Source organism: Pezoporus wallicus, unplaced genomic scaffold, assembly GCF_028554395.1.
Source record: "Pezoporus wallicus isolate ANWC-B61680 ecotype Strahan unplaced genomic scaffold, APGP_CSIRO_Pwel_v1 scaffold_6362, whole genome shotgun sequence".
Lineage (NCBI taxonomy): Eukaryota > Metazoa > Chordata > Aves > Psittaciformes > Psittacidae > Pezoporus > Pezoporus wallicus.
Genome location: NW_026637663.1, coordinates 1,108,562 through 1,134,484, shown reverse-complemented (window position 1 = coordinate 1,134,484; position 25,923 = coordinate 1,108,562). Strand labels below are relative to the sequence as shown.

The window sequence follows — 25,923 nt, the reverse complement described above, 5'->3', positions numbered from 1 at the left end:
GAACATTCTGAATGTCATGCAGAAGAGCAGCTCATAGCGTGGGATTAGGAATTTAAGGTATCTTGAAGAAAGCATTTATGCAAAGGTTCCTGTTTTCATTTGCTGACTTCTGGTTTTCTTAGGAAAAAGGGAGCACTGTCTTATACAGAGGAAAGATGAGATAGCAAGTTATCCGTGACATTTGACTTCCATAAGAAACAATATTTCATAACTCCCTTTGAGTTTCTAGTGGCACACTTTACATTTTATTTGGCATTTATACACTGACACACCACCAGTAAATTTTGCTGAATCTGGTCTGCTAGGTCCTGTCAGCTCCTGTTAACTCCTGGATGCTTTGTCAAAACACGTGAAACTACGTTTTTCTTTTGAAGTCCTGTCATGGTACAGTATCATCCTTGGCTTCTTCAGTATACCTTGGGAAGAGTGAAAGCTTCTTGTCCTCAGTGAAGTCAAAAAGATTTCAGTGGCATTAGAAGTGAACACAAATATACACTTTCTGGATTAATACTTCCATGATAGCCCTTCTTTAGCACATTCCTGGTTTCAGTTATTCCCTATATACTTTCCTTAGGAGACATTGATATACCTTTATAAATTACAGGCCACAAATAGTTCTATAGCTGCTTGCAAGACTGGCTTTTTCTAAACTTCAGTCAGCTATGATCTTTGTGCCAAGTTGACATCAGTGACTTCTGTAAGGGTAGGAGTTGCCAGAACTGTGGCCAATGCACCTCTCCCCTCCTTCCACAGGCATACACAACTTATTAAATTAGATTAGTTACACAGAGACCCTGTCATTGAGAGCACAAAGGTATCTGTATTACGTAATATATAGCATAGTGCTGTCATGGTTAGTGCAGGAAAGTAGTGTGGGGCTTGAAGGGGGTAAAATTGTACACTTTATAAACAGTAACAGCAGTTATATATGCAGTTTTCCAAATTTCTCATCATTTACTTTGAAGAGATTTGTGATTTGCATGCAGAATAAAATCAGGATAGTATTTGAAATAAGCAATTCCAATTGGACCCTTGTGAGCATTATTGACTATGTGTGACTTGTGTGAATATTGACTGTGGTATCTGTTTACCTCATACCAACATTTCGTAGTATTTCTGGAAATTAACACTGACATATTTAATCTTGCAGCAAGCAAGATTAGTCAAAGTAGTACAAGGAAGGAATCAGAAGTGAAAGGATCCAAAAAAAAAGTTCATAATTCATCTTCAAAGGACACCAAAACTTCTTTGAAGGCAGGACATGTACGAGAAGGTCCACCTACATTAGAAGATGAATCTTCTGTCTTGGAAACCTTTCAAAACAAGGATGGAAGTCCGCAAGAAGTAAGAGATTCCAAATCACTGGGATTTTGGGGAAAAAAACCAAACTAAATCAAAACAACAACAAAACAAAAACAAAAAAGCAATTAAGGGGTATTAATAATTCTTTTGGTAAAATGAAGATCTGGTATCCTGAGGGATAATGTACATGTGTGGGTAAACAAATAAGAAGGGGTCATTTTTGGTTTCAAATCAAGGTGATACATTCAGTCTTTAAATGGTCTTCATTTGCCAAATCCAAGTCAAGTATAGCATAATTTTCAGCTAAGGGCCAAAAGCTACCAGAAATTAAGTTAAACTTCTGATGCTTCAATATGAATTTTCTGTGAAATTTGATGTAAGAGAAGGCTATCTTTAATAGTTTTAATAGAGAAACGCCTATTGCCAGTCAGCTGAAGGCTTTAGTAACACACACAGAATTGCTGCTACTTGAGCCAAGTTTCTCAGAGAGGGATGTCAAAAGTGTGGATTTTTTTTGCCATCATACAGTAATATTTGTCTATCTTAGAAAAAAAAAAAAAACAGCATTTATTTTCTAAAGCAGTTCTTGTTTCTCTGTCACTGTTTCCCTACTGTGATTTGCCTGATAATTGAGTTCAAGTGCAACAATGCATTCAAATCAATATATTCAAAAATAAAAAATAAGAAAAAAAGAGAAATACATTCCAATGTTCCTTTGAGTCAGAAATGGCTTTAGAATTTGGAAAACAAATTTTAAAGGGAATCATTTCCTGTTCAGTGCAGATAAATATAAATATAAATAATAAATAATAAGTATAAAAAACCCATGGACCCTGTCACCTCTACTTCAAATTAAGACATTATTGAGTGCTAGGGCTCAAAGGACTGTAGTAGGTCTTAAAATCAAAGACAAAAGTTTCTGGGTTTTGCACATGGCATACATAGGGAAGTTACATGGAAATCTTAAAGGAATACAGTAATAGAAATTTTTAGGTTGTAAAAGACCTGTAAAATTATCAAGTCCAACCATTAACCCGGCAATGCCAAGGCCACCACTAAACCATGTTCCCAAGTACCACATCAACTCTTGTTTAACATCTTTGTCGCTGACACAGACAGTGGGATTGAGTGCACCCTCAGCAAGTTTGCCAATGACACCAAGCTGTGTGGTTCAGTTGATACGCTGGAGGGAAGGAATGCCATCCAGAGGGACATGCTTGTGAGGTGGGCTGATGCCAACCTCATGAAGTTTAACCATGCCAACTGCAAGGTCCTACACCTGTGTCGGAGCAATCCCAGGCACAGCTACAGGTTGGGCAGAGAAGAGATTCAGAGCAGCCCTGCAGAGAAGGACTTGGGGGTGTTGGTTGATGAGAAAATGAACATGAGCCGGCTGCAGTGTGTGCTTGCAGCCCACAAAGCCAACCATATCCTGGGCTGCATCAAAAGGAGCGTGACCAGCAGGTAGAAGGAGGTGATCCTGACCCTCTACTCTGCTCTTGTGAGACCTCACCTGGAGCATTGTGTGCAGTTCTGGTGTCCTCAACATAAAAAGGACATGGAACTGTTGGAGCAAGTCCAGAGGAGGGCCACGAGGATGATCAGGGGACTGGAGCACCTCCTGTATGAAGATAGGCTGAGGAAGTTGGGTTTGTTGAGCCTGGAGAAGAGAAGGCTGCGTGGAGACCTCATAGCAGCCTTCCAGTATCTGAAGGGGGCCTATAGGAATGCTGGAGAGGGACTCTTCATTAGGGACTATAGTGACAGGACAAGGGGTAGTGGGTTAAAACTGAAACAGGGGAAGTTTAGATTGGATATAAGGAGGAAATTCTTTCCTGTTAGGGTGGTGAGGCACTGGAATGGGTTGCCCAGGGAGATTGTGAATGCTCCATCCCTTGCAGTGTTCAAGACCAGGTTGGACGAGGCCTTGGGTGATATGATTTAACGTAAGGTGTCCGTGCCCACGGCAGGGGGGTTGGAACTAGATGATGTTAAGGTCCTTTCCAGCCCTAACGATTCTATGATTCTATGATCCTATAACTTGTCTTTTAGATACCTCCAGGAATGGTGACTCCACCACTTTCCTGGACAGCCTGTTCTAATGCTTGACAACCTTCTTGGTAAAGAAATTGTGCCTAATATCCAGTCTAAATCTCCCCAGTGCAGCCTGAGGCTGTATAGCCCAGTTTAGTTTTGCTTGATAAACATGAGTAATTGTTTAATGTCACAGGAATTACATTAAAATCTGTGGAATTAGCACTATTTTTTTAAGATTCTTGTCAATACTATAATGTGCAAGCTTGTAAATTATTTGTTTTATTTGCTGAGCTCAGTAGCTGATAGGTTACTAACCTACAGAACTTTTGAATAATTACTATAATTTTTATGTCTTCAGTGTGTTAACATGCTGCATTTTCTTTCAGTCTCATAAGTATATCATACAAGCATTGGTGCTGTATAATAGTTGGCCACTTGAAGAGAGTGAGTCTCTCTTTGTTCAGGAACTGAAAGAAATGGAGAAAAATGAAAGCAAAGGTAGGTCAACGTATTTATTTATTCAAATACATCTTGTTAACAATTAAAAAAAGTTGTATTGCTACAAGCCACAACCATATGTTTTTTTCTTTTATTCACTACTTGAGTGAAATAATTAAGCAATAAAGCTCTTTGTTCTGTGGTTTATAGAAATGAAGTTTGATTGCGTAATTCTGTATCTTTAGTTCACAATTTATAAGGAAATCAAAGAATACACTGCAAAACTCACCTGAGTTTCCTAGGGCTTAACTTTTAAGTAGGGATCTAGAGCAGCTACAGAAGTATGACTGCTTCTACAGTCATAGACTGATGAAGTGTAATGTAAAAGCACAATGCCTTGACAAAGTACATCCAAACACAGAATTTCTCCTGAAACCAGACAGACACACTTGCTGATAGTTTAAGATGCACTGACAAGAGAAAAAAAAAGAAAAATAAAAAAAGGCCTGTTTTAGGATATATATTACTTCTGTACTACTAGCAGAAGAATTTAGGCAGGAGGCAAGACTAGGAAAGACCCTAAGGCCAGGGTCTTTCCTAGTCTTGTATTCAAGCCAGGCAGGGGACACAGAAATTAAAGGTTTTCTTTTTTTCGTAGATTCTCTTAGCATTTTTTGTTAAGGGACAAGGGAAAAAAAATAAAAGGACACAAAACCCAAACCAAACCAACAAACAAAAAAAAGAAAAACCCGAACCAACACACATTAAAAGCCATTAGAATACTAGTCAGTATCTTAGAAATTACATAAATGTCTCATATTTGTTTCTCCTTATGATCTTAATTATGCTAGAGGAAAATTTATCACACTGGATCAAACAGCCCGAGGCAAGTCGGCTGCCATTCCACGTCCAACCATGAGTGATGCTAGAGATGTAGTCCCAGCAGGCACATGCACACAGAACACATACACACTGCATACATACATATATACATTGCCAGCCATGCTGATGACATACCTAGAACACTCACACAAACACAGATAGTGCCAATGGCTTCATCCTGCTTCCCTCTCTGGCTGGACAGAATGGACGTCCAGTAGAGAGTTTTTATATCTATGCATGTGTGTGTATGTGTATATAAGGTGGATCCTTAACAACAGCTGGACTTTAACACCCAGTCTGCCAGTACCTGGCCCCTGGATCCCATACCAGCTCCTGAGGCTGCAGCCCTACTCCAGCTGCTGGTGCAGACTATCACACACACATGCACGTATGCAGCTAATTCCCCTGTGCTCTCACTCCTAAATTTCCTGGAGAAGCTAAAATACTACTTTCCGCTATTCATTAAATTACCAATATCATCAATTATTAAAGTTCTATAAATCAATTTTTCAAATATGAAATAAGGAGAAATTATTTGCCTTGTCCTCCTTCCATATATGCACACTTGCTAATACCTTTAAATTTTCTTTCAATCTTTAAATCTTTTTTCTGATTGTGAACTAGTCTTAAAGCGATTTGAAAACTGAGCTTTATCATTTAAAGCTGTCAGCACCAGCTGTCAAACACACAATTCATATAATAGCAGTGTTGCTGTGTAACCAAAAAGGCATCTTCTCACTGTGTGATTTTTAGGAAAGCTGCAGTGAGCCAGCTGGAAAATTTCTCCAACAAATTTTCACCATTTCAGTTGTCACTATCTCATGTAAGACGACAGTGCCATCTGGAGTTAGTTTTGCGTTAAAGCTAATTTGTCATGGCAAAAACGTATTTCAGCTTTGTGTTAGCATTTACTAAAGTCTTTTAGACTAGTCTCCATCTAAATGAAGACTCATACTATTATTCTGTCAGCATTCACCAATACTATAAATATTTATTAAGAGCATTTTTGAAGAAAGTAAGCTTTTTGGCATACAGATGCTGTGATAATTCTGTATGTGTGGATGTTTGGGGTATTTCTTCATTCAACATCCTTAATACTGCAGTTTGGCAATCATTTTGAAAAGAACTGTGTTAGCAAACGTTATTTCATTACTAATATTTAGTCATATTTATGATATACAAAATCTCATTAAATGTTTTATTAAAAAGCTCATTGCACAAACAAAACATTAAAAAGGCATTAACCAGGAAAACCGAAGTACACAGAAATTAGAAAGTGCCAGATATTTTATTATTTATACAGTCTTTATTATTTTGTCCCTTTTTTTTTTTTTTTCCACTTCCATTGGGAGCTGTTAATGGGGCAAGACTTCAATGGAAAAATAGTTAGAAAAACCCTAAGGCCTGGATCATAATTCTTGTGTGAAAGTGGAAAAAATATCAGGGAATCTTGCAACTGCTTATAGCATTTTAAGTTGTTTGACTATGTGAACAAAATTATTTAAAATTATTTTAAGATTTGTTTCGTATACATGACTTCCAGCTATTGCCTTTTGGGTTTGTTTGGTTTTACTTTTCTTGTAGTAAGATCAGAAGTTTTATCGTGCAACTGTCACAAACCAGAATTGAATTATCAGTGTGTGCTGAATGCTATCTGCAGCATGTATTTCATATGTTGTCTTCAGCTAACTCAAGAGTATTAGCTGTTGATACAAGAAAGCTGTTTATCCAACTGGAATAGCAGAGGGAGACAGTGTGACCAACTCAGGTAGTAGAGGCAGGCTTGAAAAGGTAGAGGTAATATCCTTTGGAACATTCCTTTTTTAGCTCCAAAGATGGGAAATTTTGTCCCACAGGTTTTCGTTTTCCACCGGAGAACTTGCTGGCTCATGCCAAGGGCGGGATTTCACAAGATGTTTAACAGGGTATTCAGTTCTCCCTCTCTCTTTCTTACCTTGCCTGTCTGTAGCGATTCACCACTTGTGGTTTAAGCCCAGTCAGCAACCCAGAACCACGCAGCCACTCGCTCACTCCCCCTTCCTTCCTCCCCCTGCTCCTGGAGGGAAGGGGAGGAGAATCGAAAGAATGTAACTCCCATGGGTTGGGATAAGAACAGTCCAGTAACTAAGGTATAACACAAATCACTACTGCTACCAATAATAATAATGATAAGGGAAACAGCAAGAGAAGAGAACACAACCGCTCACCACCTGCCGACTGATACCCAGCCTGACCTGACCAGTGATGTAGCCGTTCTGGGTAACTGCCCCCAGTTTCTATACTGGGCATGACATGCTGTGGTATGGAATAACCCTTTGGTTAGTTTGGGTCAGGTGTCCTGTCTCTGCTTCCTCCCAGCTTCCCCTCCTCCCTAGCCGAGCGTGAGGCTCAGAAAGTCCTTGGTCAGAGTAAACATTACTGTGCAGCAACTAAAACCATCAGTGTTATCAGCGCTGTTCCCAGGCTGAAAGTCAAAACCACAGCACTGCACCAGCCACTAAGAAGGAAAAAAATGACTGCTACTGCTGAGCCCAGGACATGTCAAAAAGTAGGTCACTGAGGATATTTGATGGTGCTAGAGTTTACAGACCTGTAGACCCTGAAGCCATGCTGTAAAACTCCACTCTACTACTGCACCACAGTGGTAGTTTCCTCCTCTCTTGGTGTATTTTTATGCAACCTCAATGTCTGGATGATCCCAGCATTAGAAAGATTCTTGATATTGGTGTCTTTTTAGAATATCTCTGACTGAGGGTCCAGTTAGAGGCAGGAAAAGCAACATCTGAATTTCTCAATCATTTCGTAACCAAATCTGAAAGTCTTTCATGGGACAAGAGTCATTTCTGCCATCTACTGGGTAATCCCACTAAATGCTCATATTCAGTGCTATATTTCAAATAACTGAGAGCATAGTATCTTCTCAAAGAAAACTTGAAAAGACTCCTCTGTATTTTACCTATGAGTAACATACATTTTCAATAATCTTAATTTCATAAATCAGGAGTAGCGGTCTATCTTGCCTAAAAAAAAAAAACAAATAAAACAATTGTGGTATCTGAATCTGTTATTTGAAGTTATATATTTAAGATAAGAATCGTTTAATGTAATTGTTCAGCTTGTCATGCACAGGACGTCAGACTGGATGATCACTGTGGCCCCTTCCAGCATTAGACTAAGTGAATCGTTCTTCTTATCACATCCCATACAAAGCAGTTGCTTGGCTTTGTTATTGGAAAAGCCCTGAGGAGCTATTCACATCTCCCTCAGAGTCAACCATTTCATGGGCTGCATGATATAGTGCCAACCTGCAGCTAGTGGTCCTCCAGGAACATCTGGGGGATGATTGCAAAACTGGGGAGACTGCCTGCTCTGCTGAGGGAGGGAGGAGGGCTGGGGGAACCTGCGCAGTGCAGCATACTTTTAGCTAAAGGAGCTAAGCCTTTATATCATCGAGTCATAAGTCACAGAATAGTTTGGGTTGAAGGGACCTTAAAAGATCTTCTAGTTCCAGCCCCCCTGCAGGGAAATCTTCCATTAGACCAGGTTGCTCAATGCCACATTCAGTCTGGCCTTAAACACTTCCAGGAATGGGGTGTCCACAACTTCTCTGGGCAACCTGTTCCAGTGCCTCACACCCTCACAGTGTTTTCCTAATGTCTAATCTAAATATCCCCATCAGCTTAAAGCCATTCACCTTTGTCCTATCCGTACATGTCCTTGTAAAAAGTCCCTCTCCAGATTTCTAGAAGGCACCCTTTGGGTACAAGTGCAAGGTCTTCCTTGGAGCCTTCTCTTATCCAGGCTGAACAAGCCCAACTCTCTCAGCCTGTCTTTCTTTGTAGGAGAGGTGCTCCAGCCCTCTGATCATCTTTGTGGCCCTCCTCTGAATCTGTTCCAACAGCTGACATCCTTCATATGTTGGCAGTCCCAGAGCTGAACAGAGTAATCCAGGTGGAGCAGAGGGGGGAGAATGGCTGGTCAGGCTCCTTTTAATGTAGCCCAGCATACAACTGGTTTTCTGGGCTGCAGGTGCACAGTGCTGAATCATCTTGAGCTTTTTGTCAACCAACACCCCCATGTCCTTCTCCTAATTGTCCTACTCTCAATCCAGTCTCCTTGCAGCCTGTAGCTGTGCTTGTGTAGTAGTACATGACCTCTGGAGTTAAAGCAGGAAACCTCATTTTAGCCCTGGTGATTTCATGTGTTTGTTTGTTATTTGCTAACTTCTCAGTGTGTGCATAAGAGGCCTGTCTTGTCATATGCTTGTTTGTTATTTACTAACTTCTCAGTGTATTAATAAGTCCAGAGGATCAAAATGTTAAAATTCAGAAATGTAGAATATAGAAGCCAGTCAAAGCTTGTAGTATCCCATAACATAACAAGTCTTTGTCTGATATCATTTAGCTAATAACACTGGATGTCTCTTGAGTGTTTCTATAAACAGTAAATGATTTATCTTTAAAAATTAATAATTCACTAAATAATGCATGTACGCTAGCCTGAGTTATGGTGCTAATGTGTTATGATAATGTGAAATTAAATGGAAAGCCATTTATGTAATGATATTATAACTTACTTGCATTTCCTCTGGAGTTCTTTTAGTATCTGCAATATTTGTGGAGACCACTTTAATTTTTGCTTTCATTCTTTAATGTATGCTGTGGTAGCATTGAATCAATTTAAGCTTAGCACTTTGGTGCCATTTTACATTATTTAAGTAGCATCAGAAGGAATAATACAATTTATATATAAACACATGTATAATGTATGATGTAATACAATTTTATATCATATTTGTGTAGTTATATGTGTATTATGAATATGTTTCTATAATATTTACAATTTGATATATCCAGATAATTTTGGCCATGAGATTGCAGATCTGGTCCAAAGCTCATTAATCATGCAGCACAATGATTTGTCCTTAGTGGAAAGAAGTTAGAAAAGCATAGCATTAAGGGAAAGGTATCTTCTTATTATTATCAAATTGTAAAAGAGTCGCTCATTTCCTCTTTTTTTTCTAAGAGAAATCCCCTGTTTTACTGTATTGACTAAATCTATGTTTTCAGCATTTGTTTAACATTTCAAGCAGTATGAAGTTGGACGAAAATAGAGATTTCAGACTCAGATCTTTAATCTTTCTCATAGTGGTGTGGGTTCATTCCAGGTTGTCTCAGTTGACATATTCCTTATGCTGTTAAAGCTATACACTAATATAGCTTGCTTCATTTATTTATTTATTTATTTACTTGCTTATTTACTTACTTAACATGAGTATTATGTAACAAGTGTTGTTAACAACTCCCCCCAGCTAAGACAGTGCAAAATAAGTGTCACAAATGTCAATTCTCACAATCTTTAATTCACATACATGGAATACATACAGCATATACATGTACAGATAAAATAATTAATACAAAATGTTCTCAGTTCTGAGAATGATAATTTTGAATTTCTTAAATATTCATCAAATCTCAAATATGGTTCTTTGCCTTAACTTCCTTAATTTCTGGTGGGGTGTACCTTCCCTTCTGCTCTTCACACTTTCAGATGTATAAGCATATGAGATAGTAAGTTTTTACCTATTTTGAGCTTTTGGCCAGTCTAGTGCATAACACTGACAGAGATTGTATGAGACTATATAAAAGAAGTAAGAGTCAGACTGTGATCCTGTACACTGCCATCTTTGGACTGACCCAGGCACAAGGCAACAAATGCAGTGACAGGTATGCCGGAACTGTGGCAAACTCGCATTTAAGCCCTGGGTAAAGTGCTATTTAGGACAGATAAAGCTGTCACGATATATCCACCTTTAAAAGTTATTTTGTACCCATGCTCTTTCTTGGTCACACAACAAATGTTAGTGTAGTACTTCAAAGTGCCAACTAATTAACTGACTTCTCTTTGTCTTTCTGTATGGCTGTTTTGTGCTGTTATTCCACCCTGGATATTATATGGGGAAATATATTTATGGATGACAATGGATTCTCTAATTCATCATGCATCATAACCACATCTGAATAGTACGTGGGGAAAAGCATGAGGAGCACAGCTTTCCTCTAACGCTCAGTTTTTCTGATGTACATAAATCTGCAAGTGCTCGTAAAACAACCAGAAAAACAAAAGATAAGGCATCTGAGAAGACAGAAAAAGAGAAGTCCAATAAGGAAAGAGGATCAATTCTACCTCTTGTTTCTCCACCTGAATCTCAGGTGAGAACAAAACCAAAAATTGCATTTGTTGAATGTGCCGTCATTGTACCAAGATCAGTATTACTAGCACTTCTAGCGTATCCCCTTTCATTTCTCTGTGCCCTGCTTTGCCACCTTTTTAGCTTTATACCCGAGATTGAACTACACATGTAAAAGACATGCATCCTGTGTTTAGAGATGTAATTGCACATTTCTTTGTTTATGTATAAAGCAGCTATTAATTGTTCTTTTTGTTGAGCTAATTTCAGTCTCTTCTGAAGGTTTATTAAATTCCATGAATTCACCATCTTCGTGTCCCATTAGTCCCCCACTGTAGCGGTTTTCAGGAGATGAAGTAGGTATTTCAACTATAGTCAGTTCCCATCTCATATGTCGCAGTTGCCATTAGCTTGCAGATATGCAGTGTTAGAAAAATTGTTACCTGCTTACAAATTCTTCTCACCTGTGGTGGCATAACCTGAGTGTTCTGTGCTTGACTGAAAGGCTACTGCCAGCCTGTATGCCTTAAAAGGAATAATTGACTTTATGGATTGCAAACAGATTAATGGAAGACAAAGGAGAAACTGACAGCTCCTCATTTAATGGTATTGCTTTTGCTGGGAATTTTGCTGTCTGATGGCAGGTAGTTCAAGAGGAGAGCATCTCCAAAGAGTTTTTCATGAGAAATCTCTACTGAATTGTTTTGTTGACTAAACCTACTGTTCAGCAAACTTCCCAATGATTCATACCCACACGTAGTTATATAGAGCTCCAGAATAGTGCCTGAGTGGCTGCAGTTGAGATTGTTGACCATAGAAATGCAATGTAGATTCAGGCTGTGTCAGATTTCAGCTTCAGTTATGGGGTATACTAGGGGTTCTGGGGTGTTGGTTCTTGGGATTTCTTCAGGCTGCCACTAAAACAGATGCAGGTTTAGAGATGGGACTGCTTACAGATAAAGAAGATGCTCACTTTTAGTCTCAAATAAAAGCTAAACTCCTGTCTTTACCTCTATATCTTAGGCTTAAATCTTCTGCAGATGGTAGAATTTCCAGAAATATATGCAACACAATATCTTGTTCATTAGTCAAACAGCAGAATAGTCTCCTAGATTTCAGGCACTACTTGTACCCCACAGTTTTGGAGAAGCTATCGGTTAGGGTGATTTAGAGTTTGAGAAGTGACTGGGAAAATTCCTGATGCCTCATAAGACAGAGAGATGTATTTCTACACAAAAAGCCTAGTTAAGTATAATAAGACTTCTAGTAAAAAGCTTATGGAAGGAAAAATGAAAAGGCAGGAAAAAAAGGAAAAATGACAGGAAGATAAGATGAGAAAATCACTGCAAAATACCTTGTTCAAACAGAGTGTTCAGAAGAACTGGAAGTGTGGAGCATGCTGCATGAGAGTGGAGGGAAGCATGTAAACAAAATACCTCAAATTGCTTCTAGACATTGCCAAGTAATCTTTCTTTGGCAGCCACTGATTGTGTAGTAATGCATGTCAAAGTCTACCAATGGAAATGTGTATCAGTCGGGAGAATTACCAGGGTACGGAAACATACCTTCATCCTAAATAGTGGTGTTAGATGTATACTAATGAATATATTATGTTTATGATACTTCACTTTCAGCAAGCTGCTTCAAACAAACCACACTGGACTTTACGTCTAGTTAGTGAACAGAGAGAGGCAGACATTCTGGAGGTAAAGAAAGACACACAGCGAGCAGATGAGATCAAAGCCATGAAACAAGCATGGGAGTCTGCAGAGCCAGGAAGAGCTATCAAGGTAATATCAGAGTGCAGTCTTTGTAGTGATGTTTCTTCACAAGTTCCAGGAGCTGCTGTGGTGGTAGAGCAGCTGCCACAACAGAGACCTGACTTCATATGGCTGTCCTCTTCACCACTCTGTGGAAGACAGGAAATTTGACACAGCTAAAAGAATCAAAAGTGATTTTCATAGAATCATAGAATAGTTAGGGTTGGAAAGGACCTTAAGATCATCTAGTTCCAACCCCCCTGCCATGGGCAGGGACACCTCACACTAACCATATAACCCAAGGCCTCGTCCAACCTGGTCTTGAACACTGCCAGGGATGGAGCATTCACAACCCCTCTCGGCAACCTATTCCAGTGCCTCACCACCCTAACAGGAAAGAATTTCCTCCTTATATCCAATCTTGTGCATGAATTCTATACAGGAATCCAGACCATCTACTTTAGACTTCTGCAGATCACTGCGACTTTAGATTCTACCTTACAAAACAAAGTTTAACCTTAGAAATCCCACTACCTTTACGCAATCGCAAAGCTGCTACTTGTGAAGTGTTTAATGTTTAGCATGAACAGATTCTACTGAGACATACACTGTTGCAAACATGCCAGAAAGATTTATCTTGAAGAACTAACACTTGGCCATATCATCAGTCAAACCTTCCCTGCAGCCAGGATTCCCAAATGCATTCTGGGTTGCAGGTTACCCGTGAGTTTGTACATGGTGCTCTGTATGAACTCACTGTTTCGGAGAAGCAATACTAATTCAGGAGCTCCTAGGAGAAAATTGTATTTCCCTAAGAAGGTGCAATTGGTGAATGTTTTCTGACCCTGCACTCAGCTTTTCAGGGTTTTGTTTTTTTTTTGTTTGGTTGGGGTTTTTTTGATGGGTGGTTTATTTGGTTGTTGGGGTTTTTTGTTGTTGTTGCATTTTGGTTTGGTTGGTTTTTTTTTGGGAGGGAGTGGTTTGTTGGGGTTTTTTATTTAATCCAAAAATTATTTTAAACTGCCTAAAGATCAGTGTTTTTTCAGTATTCCACTGTATGATGATCTTCAGTATAAGTAAAGTATTCAACTTCTCAGGACTAATTCAATGGGAACTGTAACATCATTTCTGATTCCAGCCCCAGGCAGAGTTGGATACTGCATTCTGGTGTTAGGTTTATTATTGACAGCATCATTTCCTCATTTGAGATGTGTACTAAATATAGCCAGTACGCATGAAGCATTCAAAGTGTACTCCCTACTTTTCATTTTACTGAAGTACCATCTCACAATGCTTTATTTAGGGGTTCTTATTCATATACACATTACACACTTGATAGAAATTAAAGATGAACTTTTAAGTACTAATGCTAATTTATTTCTCCTCTACTCAACACATTAAAACTAAACAAATAAAGGTTCCAAAATGTTACTAGAAAAATTGGATGCTTAATATTGACAGGTTATTATTTCAGAAAAAAAAATAAAAATCTATTGGAGATGTGGCTTGAATATGTCTCTGACATGAAATGTGGTCCTCTTATGTATACGCTTTTTTCACCCCAGTGGTTCATTAATAGTATTCCTGTTGTTAGAAGTGATATTTTCATAGATCAATGAAATATACTCACCAGTAATATGAAGTAGCATCATAACTCTAATGCAATGGATTTGAAGATTTACTGTCTTATTAACTACTTACAGGTTTCTACTTTTGAGAATTCTTTAGAATTTAAAGTATTCAATAGAAGCTTTCTTATCTGGATTAAAACTTTGTTCTCTAGGCTTTTCAGGAACGCATGCGGTTTATTAATAAGTTTGCTGTGGGTTGTTCAGAGGAGCCCACAGATGGGACTGAGACTGCCAGTATAACACCTAGTTCAGGAGAAAGAGGTAAGGGTACAACTTTCTGTCAAGCAGGTCTTTGATTCATCATGTTCATCACATCTAGCTCCTTAGAAATGACTTCTGCATTAAATACTGATAGTAAGTGGATAGAACAGCCCCGATAAAAAGTGTCCAAATGCATAATGGCATGCTTAGTCACTTATCTTTTTCATCCTTTTTGTTTTAATTGTTGCATTGTTCTATTTTCAGACACAGATACAGCTTCACAGTTCTTGGAGGCTGCTAAGTTATCCTTAAGCAAACTTTATGCAGTCCTTCTGTACTAGAATTCTAACCCTAAAATAACCTGAAATTTTGGGAAGTTCACTGGAAAATACCTACTCCCTCAACTCCAAGTTTGTTACCAGATGTCATTAATGTAGAAATATTAAAAAATTGTTTAGGAGCTGACATAGCATGTCAGTAAGACACTAGTACTTCTAATGGGTGTATTTGTTGTTAATGCTTGTGGAAACTGTTTATAGACAGTGTCTGGAAGTGAGGTGTCAAAATGTGCATACTGAGTAGCATCAGTTTCCTGGCAGCTTCCCTGTGTGTTGCCTAATTTTATTTAATGGTTACAGCTTCTATGCAGTCTCTTTTTATATTCTGTGGCAATTACTGGACTCTGATGAAAATCTGCACTGGGTGCAAAGCTGCTTGTTGTTTCTGTTCTTCTGAGAATAATGCAGAGATCAGGCCATCACAAAAAGGAAAGTATAGTACCCCGTCTGATTGTGACAGTATCTGGTTATGGCTCCAGTACATGGAACTAGAACCTGTGACCAGTACATAATTTGTTGAGATTGATATTACTATGATTAATATTAATACTGTGATTAATATTCTTAAGATTAGTATTACTGTGAGGGTGGTGAGGCACTGGAATATTTTGCCCAGGGGGGTTGTGAACGGTCCATCCTTGGCAGTGTTCAAGGCCAGGTTGCATAGAGTCTTGGGTGACATGACATGGTTTAGTGTGATGTGTCCCTGGCCAAGGCAGGGGGATTAGACCTAGAGAATCTTAAGGTCCTTTCCAGTCCTAACTATCTATGATTTTATAATATTTTGCCAGTCGGGTAAGTAATCCGTCTGGAAATGTTTCAGAAGTTAAAGTAGAACTAATCCTCACCTTAGACAAGCACATCATTAGTTACTTTTCGCATTCCAAAGGAACTTAAAGAAGTACCATTTCCTCTAAGTTAATGGGTAAGGACTTCAGTCATAGACAGTAAATATACAGACAGTAATTTCTTTTAATTCTCAAAAACCTGTTTTTCCTATTTTTTTGTGAGAAAATTGCAGTAATATTTTTCAATGTTTCAATTGATTACTACTGTAAGTAGTATAATAAGAGAGTTTTTATGGAAACAAACTACTGCAGTCACCATTAAATCTCATCACATTTCACAAGCATTTTCAGCACATCCACATGAACAGAAAGATGGAATCATTGGAATAATCACAGTACAGCATCATGCTTAATACCAGATGTGTCATCTTACTGTGAGAATGCTACATTAAAGCATAACACGGTTACTGTCTGTGTGGTTAAAGAAATTCTAAGACTTCAGAATGACAATTTTAGGTTGTCATGGGACCTTTTTTTCTTTAGACTGGTATTTCCTAAGATAAATCTCTGCCAAAAGGGAATATAATTTTTTTAAACTATAGCCAGAGCTGAACAATCAGATTTGAGTGTGTGTGTTTTGGTTCTTTGGTGGTTTGGTTTTGTTTGTTTTTTTTTTAAATAAAAGAATTCCTTGCTGATTAGAAGTTATTCTTATATTCTTTAGACACTTGAAATTGATTGTTCTTGCTTAGATTTACAAACCTTCTTGAGTACTGTGGATTTTGCTAAAATATACATATTAATTTCATTCTAGCATATGCGGGTTTTTTGCAGCGTCCTTGATTCTATCATGACTGTTCAAAGTAAAAAGGCAGAAATATTATATCATCTCCAAGCCATATTCCCATGTAATTATGCATTTTGCTGAGCCAAAAGAATTAATTTAGGTGGAGCCTCCTATCATAACTGAATAACCAGTTTAATCTGTTTAATCTGTTCCGTTGTAGATTCTGTTGCCACAGGAATGCAAGCATCACAGGCTGATACTGACTCAAGCTTACAGATGCAGCAAAACAAATGGAAGCCTATAGACCTTAGTCCTTACATAAGGTAAACTGCAGCAAGAACAATTAACTCCCAGTGAAATACTAAAATGAAAGACTGGCTAAAGATTTTCATATGTAGACATTACTAAATGCAATATATTTTATGCACGTGTATCCTATCTGTAATTGGATGCAGAATAATAGATGTGAATTTAGACTTTATCCTTCTCGTTTCATTGAAGTAAGCTACAATTCTATCACACGCGTGTTAAAGTTGCTGTGAAAATCGTGGCCCACGTTTTACCTGCCCTTTATGTTGTTTACACAAAATCACTCACTTGTGAATGCGGAAGTGTAGATGGCATCAAGATACAGCTTTCAGCTTTGATTTCCTGGCATGGATGTGTTTTAAAATCAGTGCTTTCCTACATCAATTTATGATTATGTCCTTTCCTTAAAGTAACACAGGTCAAAGGTGCTGAATCATTGCACTGCATGTAATGAGTATGTGACATGAAAATTTGAAGAAAATGCATGTGCAGGCAAATACGTTAATTTCAGTGGTCATCTTGAAAGAAGCGCATATGAAGGTTGCCAGGATGTGATATTAGATTCAAATAATATATTTGACCAATGAAGTTCAGTTAATAATAGCTAATACCTGAAATAATTATATTAATTTATTCAAAAAACTGCTATTTATTACTTGTGTTGGTGTAAACTTGCCTAGCTCATAAACATGCAGTTGCATGTTTGCTGTGCTGTAGGTAGAACCAGTTCAGTTTAAGTTCATTTGTATTCAATGTGGCATTTATGCAGCTCATTGATTTTCAAAAGACCTTAGAGCATGATGAAAAATCTCCAAATTTAATTTTAAATTGAACAGGAAACTGAAGTGAATAACATTAAAACAGAAGAAAATATGGCAAAATATTTCCATAGGCTTGAGTCTTGTAAGCATTTCATTTGTCTTCAACTCCTTGACTTTTACACTAGTCATTTAAGTCAAACTATAAAAATATGTTATCTACTTAGCTGCCATTATGCCATGGCAAAAAAGAAAAATCAAAATACATTTGTCTCAATGCTGAATTTTAATATCAAAAACTTCTGGGAATATATTTCTTGCAAATTAAAAATAAGGGTCAAATGTAGGAGTTTTTCATATGCTCAAAGGTGAGGATGATTTTACAAATATTTTTAAAGTAGGCATTCAAGTATAAGACCTGGCCTCAGAATGTACTTGCTCATCAGTGTTATATATATAAGCAGAGAAAGTGTGACTCCTTAACCATGTCTAACCATACACTGGTGACATTGCAGTATATAAACTAAATATATGCATAAGGTGTTAAGCAAAATATACACCACCCATACCTGTACGTGAAATGAGACAAATATCTTTGTATTTCCTTCAGAAAAACAATGGCAAAGCCTGTGCTAAGAAATGAGTTTATCATTCAACAGCAAGAGATAAGTAAAGCAGAAAAAATCAAGCATTTTAAGGAGCTTCGAGAGCTGGCTTTGGAACAAAGAAAACAAGAACAAAATGACAGAACTCTGCTGAAGAAAAATATACTTGAAATGTATGAGAACCTGCAGGTAGGTTTTCAAGATTAATCTCAAGTAACTATTACTGTGACATCCACCACTAGTGTGAATATCTTGATGAACCATTCTCAAGATTTTTGTATTCAGTACCAGTAATGAGAAACAGTGAACATGCTTGAAATGTTGCTTGGGCAAAGGTGAAAACTAAAGGTTCTAGGGGAAAAAAAAAATAGTACTGTAAAACTTCCTTAATATGATCTTCTTAGTACTTTCTTGATACAGCTCTTTGCAAAAACACTATTTAAGAATATTACCATAAATGGACAATTATAAATGGAAATAAACTAGGCATTTGACATACATGACCAGATGCATATTAGATAAAGCATCTTTGGTTTGGCTATTTTTTTGGTTATAGAATTGTATAAAATGTTTTGGAAAGTAATAGAGAACAAGTTAATTTACATAGGAGGCTGAGCTGATCCTAATGCATCTTACAGCAAAGTTAGAGAATGGAGTTTTCTTGGAATATGCATGATGCCAGCAAACAAAAATATGGAATAATTAACTAAAAAAAAAGTTGATAAATAATAAATTTGGTAATAATAAATTAGTATAGGATCCATTCTTAGGATTAACTCAGGCGATGTATTGCACATGAAATCAGTACAAATATCTTAACAAAATCAGATTTACCCTTGATTGTCAGCAGGAACAAAATGATTCTTACACAGTGGTGATACAATGACCATCAGCAATCGGTTGGATTAAGAGCTCTTAAAACAGGATAAGAGACAGTAAAAATAATTTTACATCAAATCAATCTAACTACAGAAGTCGCTCGAAAACATATCCTTAACAAGTTCCCAGACAGTCTGATTTATATTACTTAACTACAAGTCTGCAAGGAGCCACAGTTCTCTAACAGTGACTGATTGATCTCAATAGGAATGCATATCCAGGTTTTCAGATGCTGCTATGATTTTGGGTGACTAACATAATCACATATTAGAAGCACAAATTTTTATTGAGTAGTTTCTAGTCTCCTAGAAAGTATACCCATTAAAGGTGTTTCACAGTACAAACTTAAAATTAGTTACTTGTGAATATGCATACTGTGCTCATTAGCACTTGTACGTTTTTTATCATCCTTAGACCACAGAGAACTCTATAAAGATAACCAGGTTTTCCCATTTTCCAGGATGGAAATGTGAAGGAAGAAGTTTTCAGAAGTATCCAAGTCCCACTTGCCCAAAGTCTCATTGACAGTCAATGTGATTTTAGCTCCTTTAGTCCCTTAAAAGACTGGAACTTCTTAGCTATTTAGGCATTTCTGAAAACAAGTTTTTAAGAGACGTGTTTAAAATAAAAAAGCAAGCCAGTAACTGCAGAGGGACTAGACCCAGATAGGTACCTAATCTGTTGCCTATCCTCCTTTCACACAATTAGCTTATTATGCCAGCAATTTTTAAAATATTTTAATGAATTTTCTCCTTCATGTTGAAAAGACTGACATACAGCAGTGTCACTGTGACAAATCAATAGAAATACACATGAAAATAAAAGGGGAGATGTACTCCCTGTACTTACAGAGTTCCAAAGAGAAACACAACAGGAAGAATGCAGTTATTAGTGAGGAAACCAAGATTCATGTACTTGGGGGGTATTGCTGTTTGTTTTTGGCTAGGCATCCTTAGATGAAGGACGGGACAGAATTCGCAACATTCGGGAAGCGTACCGCAATGAGCTGCTAGAGGCTGAGCGCAGAAAACAAGAAGAGCTGGAAGCTCAGGAAGCAGCCCTGCAAGCAGAGCAAGATGTACTCAAAAAAAAGCACAAAAAAAATACAGGGAAAAAGAAGTAGTTGCTACTTAAATGTATTAAATAATTCAGGAAAGAAAGTTTATATGCAAAGTTGAGAAATAATGTTATTTTCCAGTATTTTTGTCAACTATATCACATTTTATCTCTTTGACTAGTGCTAGTGAAAAAATTGATCTAGTATTATTCTTTTTGACAAAGTGTTCAGTAATTTACTTCTCATAAATGTACTCACTACTATTAGAGTTTGTATGTTTTACTGGAATAAAATTTTGCGGCAGAAATTCATATTCCATTCAGATTCTTCTCCCAAAATCCGTGTCTCTCGTCTTTTTCCAGTCAAAACAGAACCACTCAAGAATTAATCAGAGTTGAAACAGTGAATGTAACCTGTAAGTTTTGAAGCCATTTAACTTGGCAGAAACATGAGCTCTTTAAGAGGATGACAGTTTATGAAGTTTGTAATAATTAAATAGTGGCATACCACATTTTTCATATGTGGGCATTGGAAGGCTTCCCAAAGCCTGGTTCTGTAGGCACTCACAAGCCTTTTGTGTACTATAATGTTTTTCCCTTTCATCCTTCTCCTGAGTGTTTTTGAATCTCACAGTAACTCTGCAACGGCAAACTCATAGCACAGCCTTCAAGGCTTGTTGAATACGCCTTAAAACCCTATTACTCTTTGTTTATCTTTCCTAAGTTATGTTTTGCCATGGTGGCTTTGCTCAAAGGCATTACAACAGACCCTTGGTTCCTAGACCTTCGATTTGAATTTAAAAATGTTTCTTAAAGGTAGAACCAGTGTGTGAATGAAATTCTTGCTTCTCTAAGCATAGAATTCTTATGTATTTGGGGTATAGTAATCAAACACACAAAAATATATGCATTCATACTCACTAGCTAGCACTCTGTACTAGGAGACAATTGGCAAAAGTCTTACAGTGATGAAAACTATCTCCAGACCAGGCAGTCACAAGCAGAAGCTTGGGAATTTAGACTGCTTACATATTGTATACATTCAGTGTGTCCAGTGTGTCCAAAACCATTTCATTATCTAGGCAACATGAGAAACCAGGATACTCACCTATTTGATGCAAATCACAGAAATGTTACCCTTTGCATTCTGGCTGCTGACACTGGCTGGCCAGTGCATTTGAAACTAGCTTTTCTTCTGCACCTTAATGACATACCAGATGTTTTCCTTCTGCTGGTTTTGCTCACCTCTGTTTTGTCAGTATGTTGCTGCCTGGCTTGAACTTCACTCACTCCTCTATCTATTCTGTGGTGTCTGTTCTTTGTACATCACCACACCTACACACCTCCTGTGGTGCCTCTGCCTCCATTTGGCCTCCTTCCTTGCACACAACATAAGCTAAATTAACTGAGCTATTGTGTTTGAAAAGTACAAACTGAAGCCAGAGTCCTACAACTGCACTGGTAATTTTTATTTCAAAAAGTAGGAGCTAAGTTTTGCTTTGACCCATATAGGCGGCAAATAAGAAGTCTGTCAGTCTTGTGCTATAATTGCTCTGACTTTGTCCTCTCTATTTTGGATATGGGCTCTACTGCTTCATAATATTCCATCTTGTTTCCATGGCAACAGCACGTGTTAGTTGTCTTCTTATGTGAATCTCTAATGAGCTTCTGTAGTAGTTGAAGTTCTGTTCTTGATGTCACTGCAAGCACTATAATGACATTCTGTTGTAAAAATCAATCCAATTCCAAAAGCCAGCATAATTGACATCTAAATGTCAAAAATACAGCTAATAACCTGCATGATCACAACCCATCCCCATATGTAATCAACTCAGACACAGTGTACTTGGATTCATATTATCAAATCTAGTTCTCATATTATACACAATTCTAAGTTTCATAGTTTTCTCATTTTAAGATTTAGTAGGGGCATAAGAACAAGCTTGAAATTATGTGCTTTCTTATTCAGTAAAGAACTTCAGCAAAGGACTGAAATGGGGGTCAAGCTCTTTATAGAACAAAAGAGAACAGATAGGGAAAGGTTTTCTGAGTCAAGAGATAATTGCTTGATCTTCTAAGATGATAGTTGGTCTGGAGGTGCAATAGAGGGATGGCTGTGCATCAAAGCATACTTTACCAGGTATCTGGTGCTTAAAGTCACAGAAGAGAGGCTTTGGATTTGGGGGAGTGGAAGCAGGGTTGAACAGTTGCCTTCTAACATTTCTTATAGAAAATCATCCCTGAGAAAGTTTTCAGTCACGTATACAGCCTCTAATTTTTGTTCATGGAAAAACTCTGTATATGAAGAGCAGCACAGATAGCTCTGTCGATCTCTAAATTATGCCATTTAGTAGTCTTGTGACTTGGACAGTTGCATACTTATCCCCTGAAATGCAGAGTCTTACTCCAGAAGAAGAATGTTGCAATTTCTGTGCAAAAATGAAGAGGATGGGTTACTCCAACAGCTCAAAAATCCTGATCTGTCTCTTGCAAATGTTGTGTGCTTTTTGCAGAACCAGTCTACAATACTCTGGTAGTAATTTGTGTTTGTGTGATTCCCCGCATCTTAAGTACCTCCAATTCGTATACATATACAAATGTACATATACAGCTCATACACAATTCCAATCTCTGCATTTAAAATGCTATTGAACAGTCTCTTAGTATGTGATCATTGCTAACGACTTGCACAAAAAGCAGCAGTTTCAGAAAGCAGCAGAGCAGCACATGAGGCAAGCCTGGCTTTCTTCCTGTGGACCACCTATGCAGTTTGAGAGACTGAGCTCAGAGCTTAGGGCACTACAGGAAATACTTTACAATTACACTTTGTGATTGGCTGAAATTTTAAATAAAGATTTAGAGATTCTTTAGAGCAGGGGGGCATCTCTCAGAGCATCTTTAAGGCTGAGCTGCATTCTGTAGTGGTAAAACAAAAATCACTTGGTTACTGTATTGATTCTTGATACTCATTTCTCTTTCATATGAGGTATAATCAGTTATAAAAAGGGAAATGTCAGTGTTCAGGAAAAGTTTTGCAAAGTTTTGATGGAAACTGCAAATGCCAAAGGAAAATCAAAACTTGAGCACATTAAGACTGCATTATGAGTAATCCCTAAAGAATTTCTCAGAGTTTGCTTTCTTTACTTCTGCATTTTAGGAAAAAATGGTAGTATTCAACAAGCAGTGCAGGTACCTGAGAGAGAAATTAAGTCTTTTACTTGATAATTCAGTTTAATGGGGATTAACTCTGTGAAAAGTTAATCGCTTCAAATAATTCTTTGTAGGTATATTCTGCCAAGCTTTAGCGATTTTTCACTGCTTGATCCTTTTCTTTTGACCAGCCATTATGAACTAGAAAAGATCTTTTTCATTAAAATACATATCTAAAGTTACTTTTTAATGCAAGTCGCTTCATTAATCTTCAAATGACTTGTCCCATCTGCTTTGCTTTAATTTGGCTGGCATTTACACAATGAGTTACAGACCAAAAACCAGATCAAGCCCGTTCCAGGATGCCTCGCTGCTGAGACAAGCAATGTGCTGTGAAATCAGGCTCAGTACTGAGCTGCCAGTCTGCTCACCCCAGCAATGTGCAATTTACCAGCTCTGTCATTTTAATTCAAGGGAGAGACACAGCATTTATGCACATGCACAGCATTTCCCCTCCAAAAGGCAAGAAAAGTGTCTACATATTTTGTCTGGCAGAAAACATAAGAGAACAGCTTTGCATAATCACATAGCAGTTTGCAGAATGAAATCTCACATTCAGAGCCCTTTTTTCTCTCATTCATTTCTTGAATCTGCCCTAATAGATTCAATATCCAGGTAATGTTTCAGTAACTTAAATATCCTTGTAACTTGCAGAGAAACAAGATGATGTTGTCCTCCATCCCGAAGGATGACAGACAGGAAAGAATCAGAGATTCAACTAGGTTAGAAAAGACCTTCAAGATCATCAAATCCAACCTTTACCCCAGGACTGCCAAGACCACCACTAAACCACATCCCTAAGGGCCTCATCTACATGGGTTTTGAACGCTTCCAGGGATGGTGACTCCACCACTTCCCTGGTCAGCCTGTTCCAATGCCTGATCATCATTTTGGTGAAGAAATTTTTCCTAATATCCAGACTAAACTTCCCCTGGTGCAGCTTGAGGCCATTACCTCTTGTCCTGTTGCTTGTTACTTGGGAGAAGAGACCAGCCACCTCCTTTCTCCATCCTCCTTTCAGGTAGTTGTTGAGAGCAGTAAGACCTCCCCTGAGCCTTCTCTTTTCCAGCCTAAAAAACCCCAGTTCCCTCAGTTGTTCCTCACAGGATGTGTGCTCTAGAGCATTCACCCACTTTGTTGCCCTCCTCTGAACATAGTCCAGCACCTCAGTATCTCTCTTGTAATGAGGGGCAAATAGAAAATCAGGGAAGGAACTAGTCTGCATCGTATGAAGTGAGACAATAGCATAAAAGCAAGGTGTTTTGAAGATGCTATTAGCCAAAATCAGGGAGGAAGAGATGGGGTGGTCAGGTAGGACTCAGGACCTTTAATTTCTGTGTCAGTAAGAATGTGGGTAGGGACAGTAGTCCAGGGATAGTCAGGCTAATCTGAGAATGGGGTAACATACAAATGTAAGCAAGATGTGTCACTTTGGGCCAGGTCTGAGTGCATACTCCTCTCTGAAACCTGGGTTCCTCTGCCTAACATGTGGACTTCTTCCTAAGGGCAAGTACCAAAATGTTCACTTTTCAGGGGCACATAAGATGTGTTTGCTTTACACATGGTAACCCAGTGGGTGCAGCACAACCCACGGAAAGCAACAGCCAGGCTTCTGTACCTGAGAGAGCTGAAGTGGATGCTGTCGGTCTGTGACCCACCTAGCAGGACATCACAGACATCCTTCCCTGCTACCCTTGAGTTGGGACCACTGTGCCATTCTCACAAGACCAAATACAGAGCACAGCAAGACAGCCTGACTCTGTGTATAAGCCAACCCATTGCAAAGCTGGAACATGTGAGGAGGGATACAGCAGCTGCACTTCCAGGAATGCTGGTAAGGCTTAACTTGCTAGTAAGTCACATAAATGAAGTGTCTGACTAAAGAGACCACTGTTCTGTGGCCTAGAGTGTCCTAGACTTAATTTCCATTCCATGGCTGAACACTCTACAACTGGCAGAAACCAGACAACATTAGCTATTGCCATGGTACAGAGGCAGTCAAAGCACTCAGCTGTAGCATGGCTAGGAGGAACCAGAAGTAATTCCTAAAATCCTAGGATGGTTTGGGTTGGAAGGGACCTGAAAGACAACGTACAGAAAGCAGGAAGTGCCAAAAGGGACACAAAGGGGCAGTGAAAAATTCAAAATCCATCCATCCTCTTCTCTACTCTGCCATGCCAGAGACCACAACACACAACTCTTCCCCTTCAGCCCCCCTGCACTACAGAGAAACCTTGAGTTGGCTCTGGAGACAGCTGTTGGCTGAAGGTAGAATCATAGACCTAGAAATGTAGGAAAGACTAAAGCTATTCCACTCCCAGCCATCTACATAGACAAAGGGAAGAAAACGTGTTAGAGGGTTTTATGTATCTTTCTCCAGTTCCCAGGAGTCATATTTTTATGGAATAAGAGACCAAAAATTAGTCACAAGTGCCTAAAGCAATGCTTGTACTTTTCTCTCTCATGCCACAGAAATGGCATGAGGTGATGTGGGATTCAGCTTATAAAGGAACAAGATGCTGCTTCCTCTCACCTTGTCCTTGCTCGTTGGAGAATGAGTCTCACAGCACTTCGCTCCCATTATCAAAAGCCGTTATCATTAGGAGAACAAGGGAATGTTTATCTGTTGTTCCAGTGCAAAAGGTAGGTTTCCCAAAAGCACATTTCTCAGACTTGTTTAAGTAGTTTTCACCTAAACTATTCAGTGTTAACAGTGCCAAAGACTTCATTGGCATCTTAGATTTTTTTGAGT

General features: G+C 38.3%; 1 protein-coding gene across 3 annotated transcripts in view; it reads left to right on the top strand.

Moving 5' to 3' along the window:
* ADGB (androglobin) overlaps positions 1-24,051 on the top strand; it is a 112,279-nt gene extending 88,228 nt beyond the window's left edge. Inside the window, exons 28-35 of one of the 3 annotated variants that reach the window (XM_057406847.1) lie at positions 1,151-1,344; positions 3,726-3,837; positions 10,684-10,871; positions 12,484-12,639; positions 14,393-14,501; positions 16,575-16,677; positions 18,032-18,215; positions 23,826-24,051. In XM_057406847.1, the coding sequence (XP_057262830.1) occupies positions 1,151-1,344; positions 3,726-3,837; positions 10,684-10,871; positions 12,484-12,639; positions 14,393-14,501; positions 16,575-16,677; positions 18,032-18,215; positions 23,826-23,972 (1,193 nt within the window). In that variant the 3' untranslated portion in view covers positions 23,973-24,051. The other 2 variants (XM_057406846.1, XM_057406848.1) reach the window with 2 other exon arrangements.
* Positions 24,052-25,923: the final 1,872 nt, after the last annotated feature.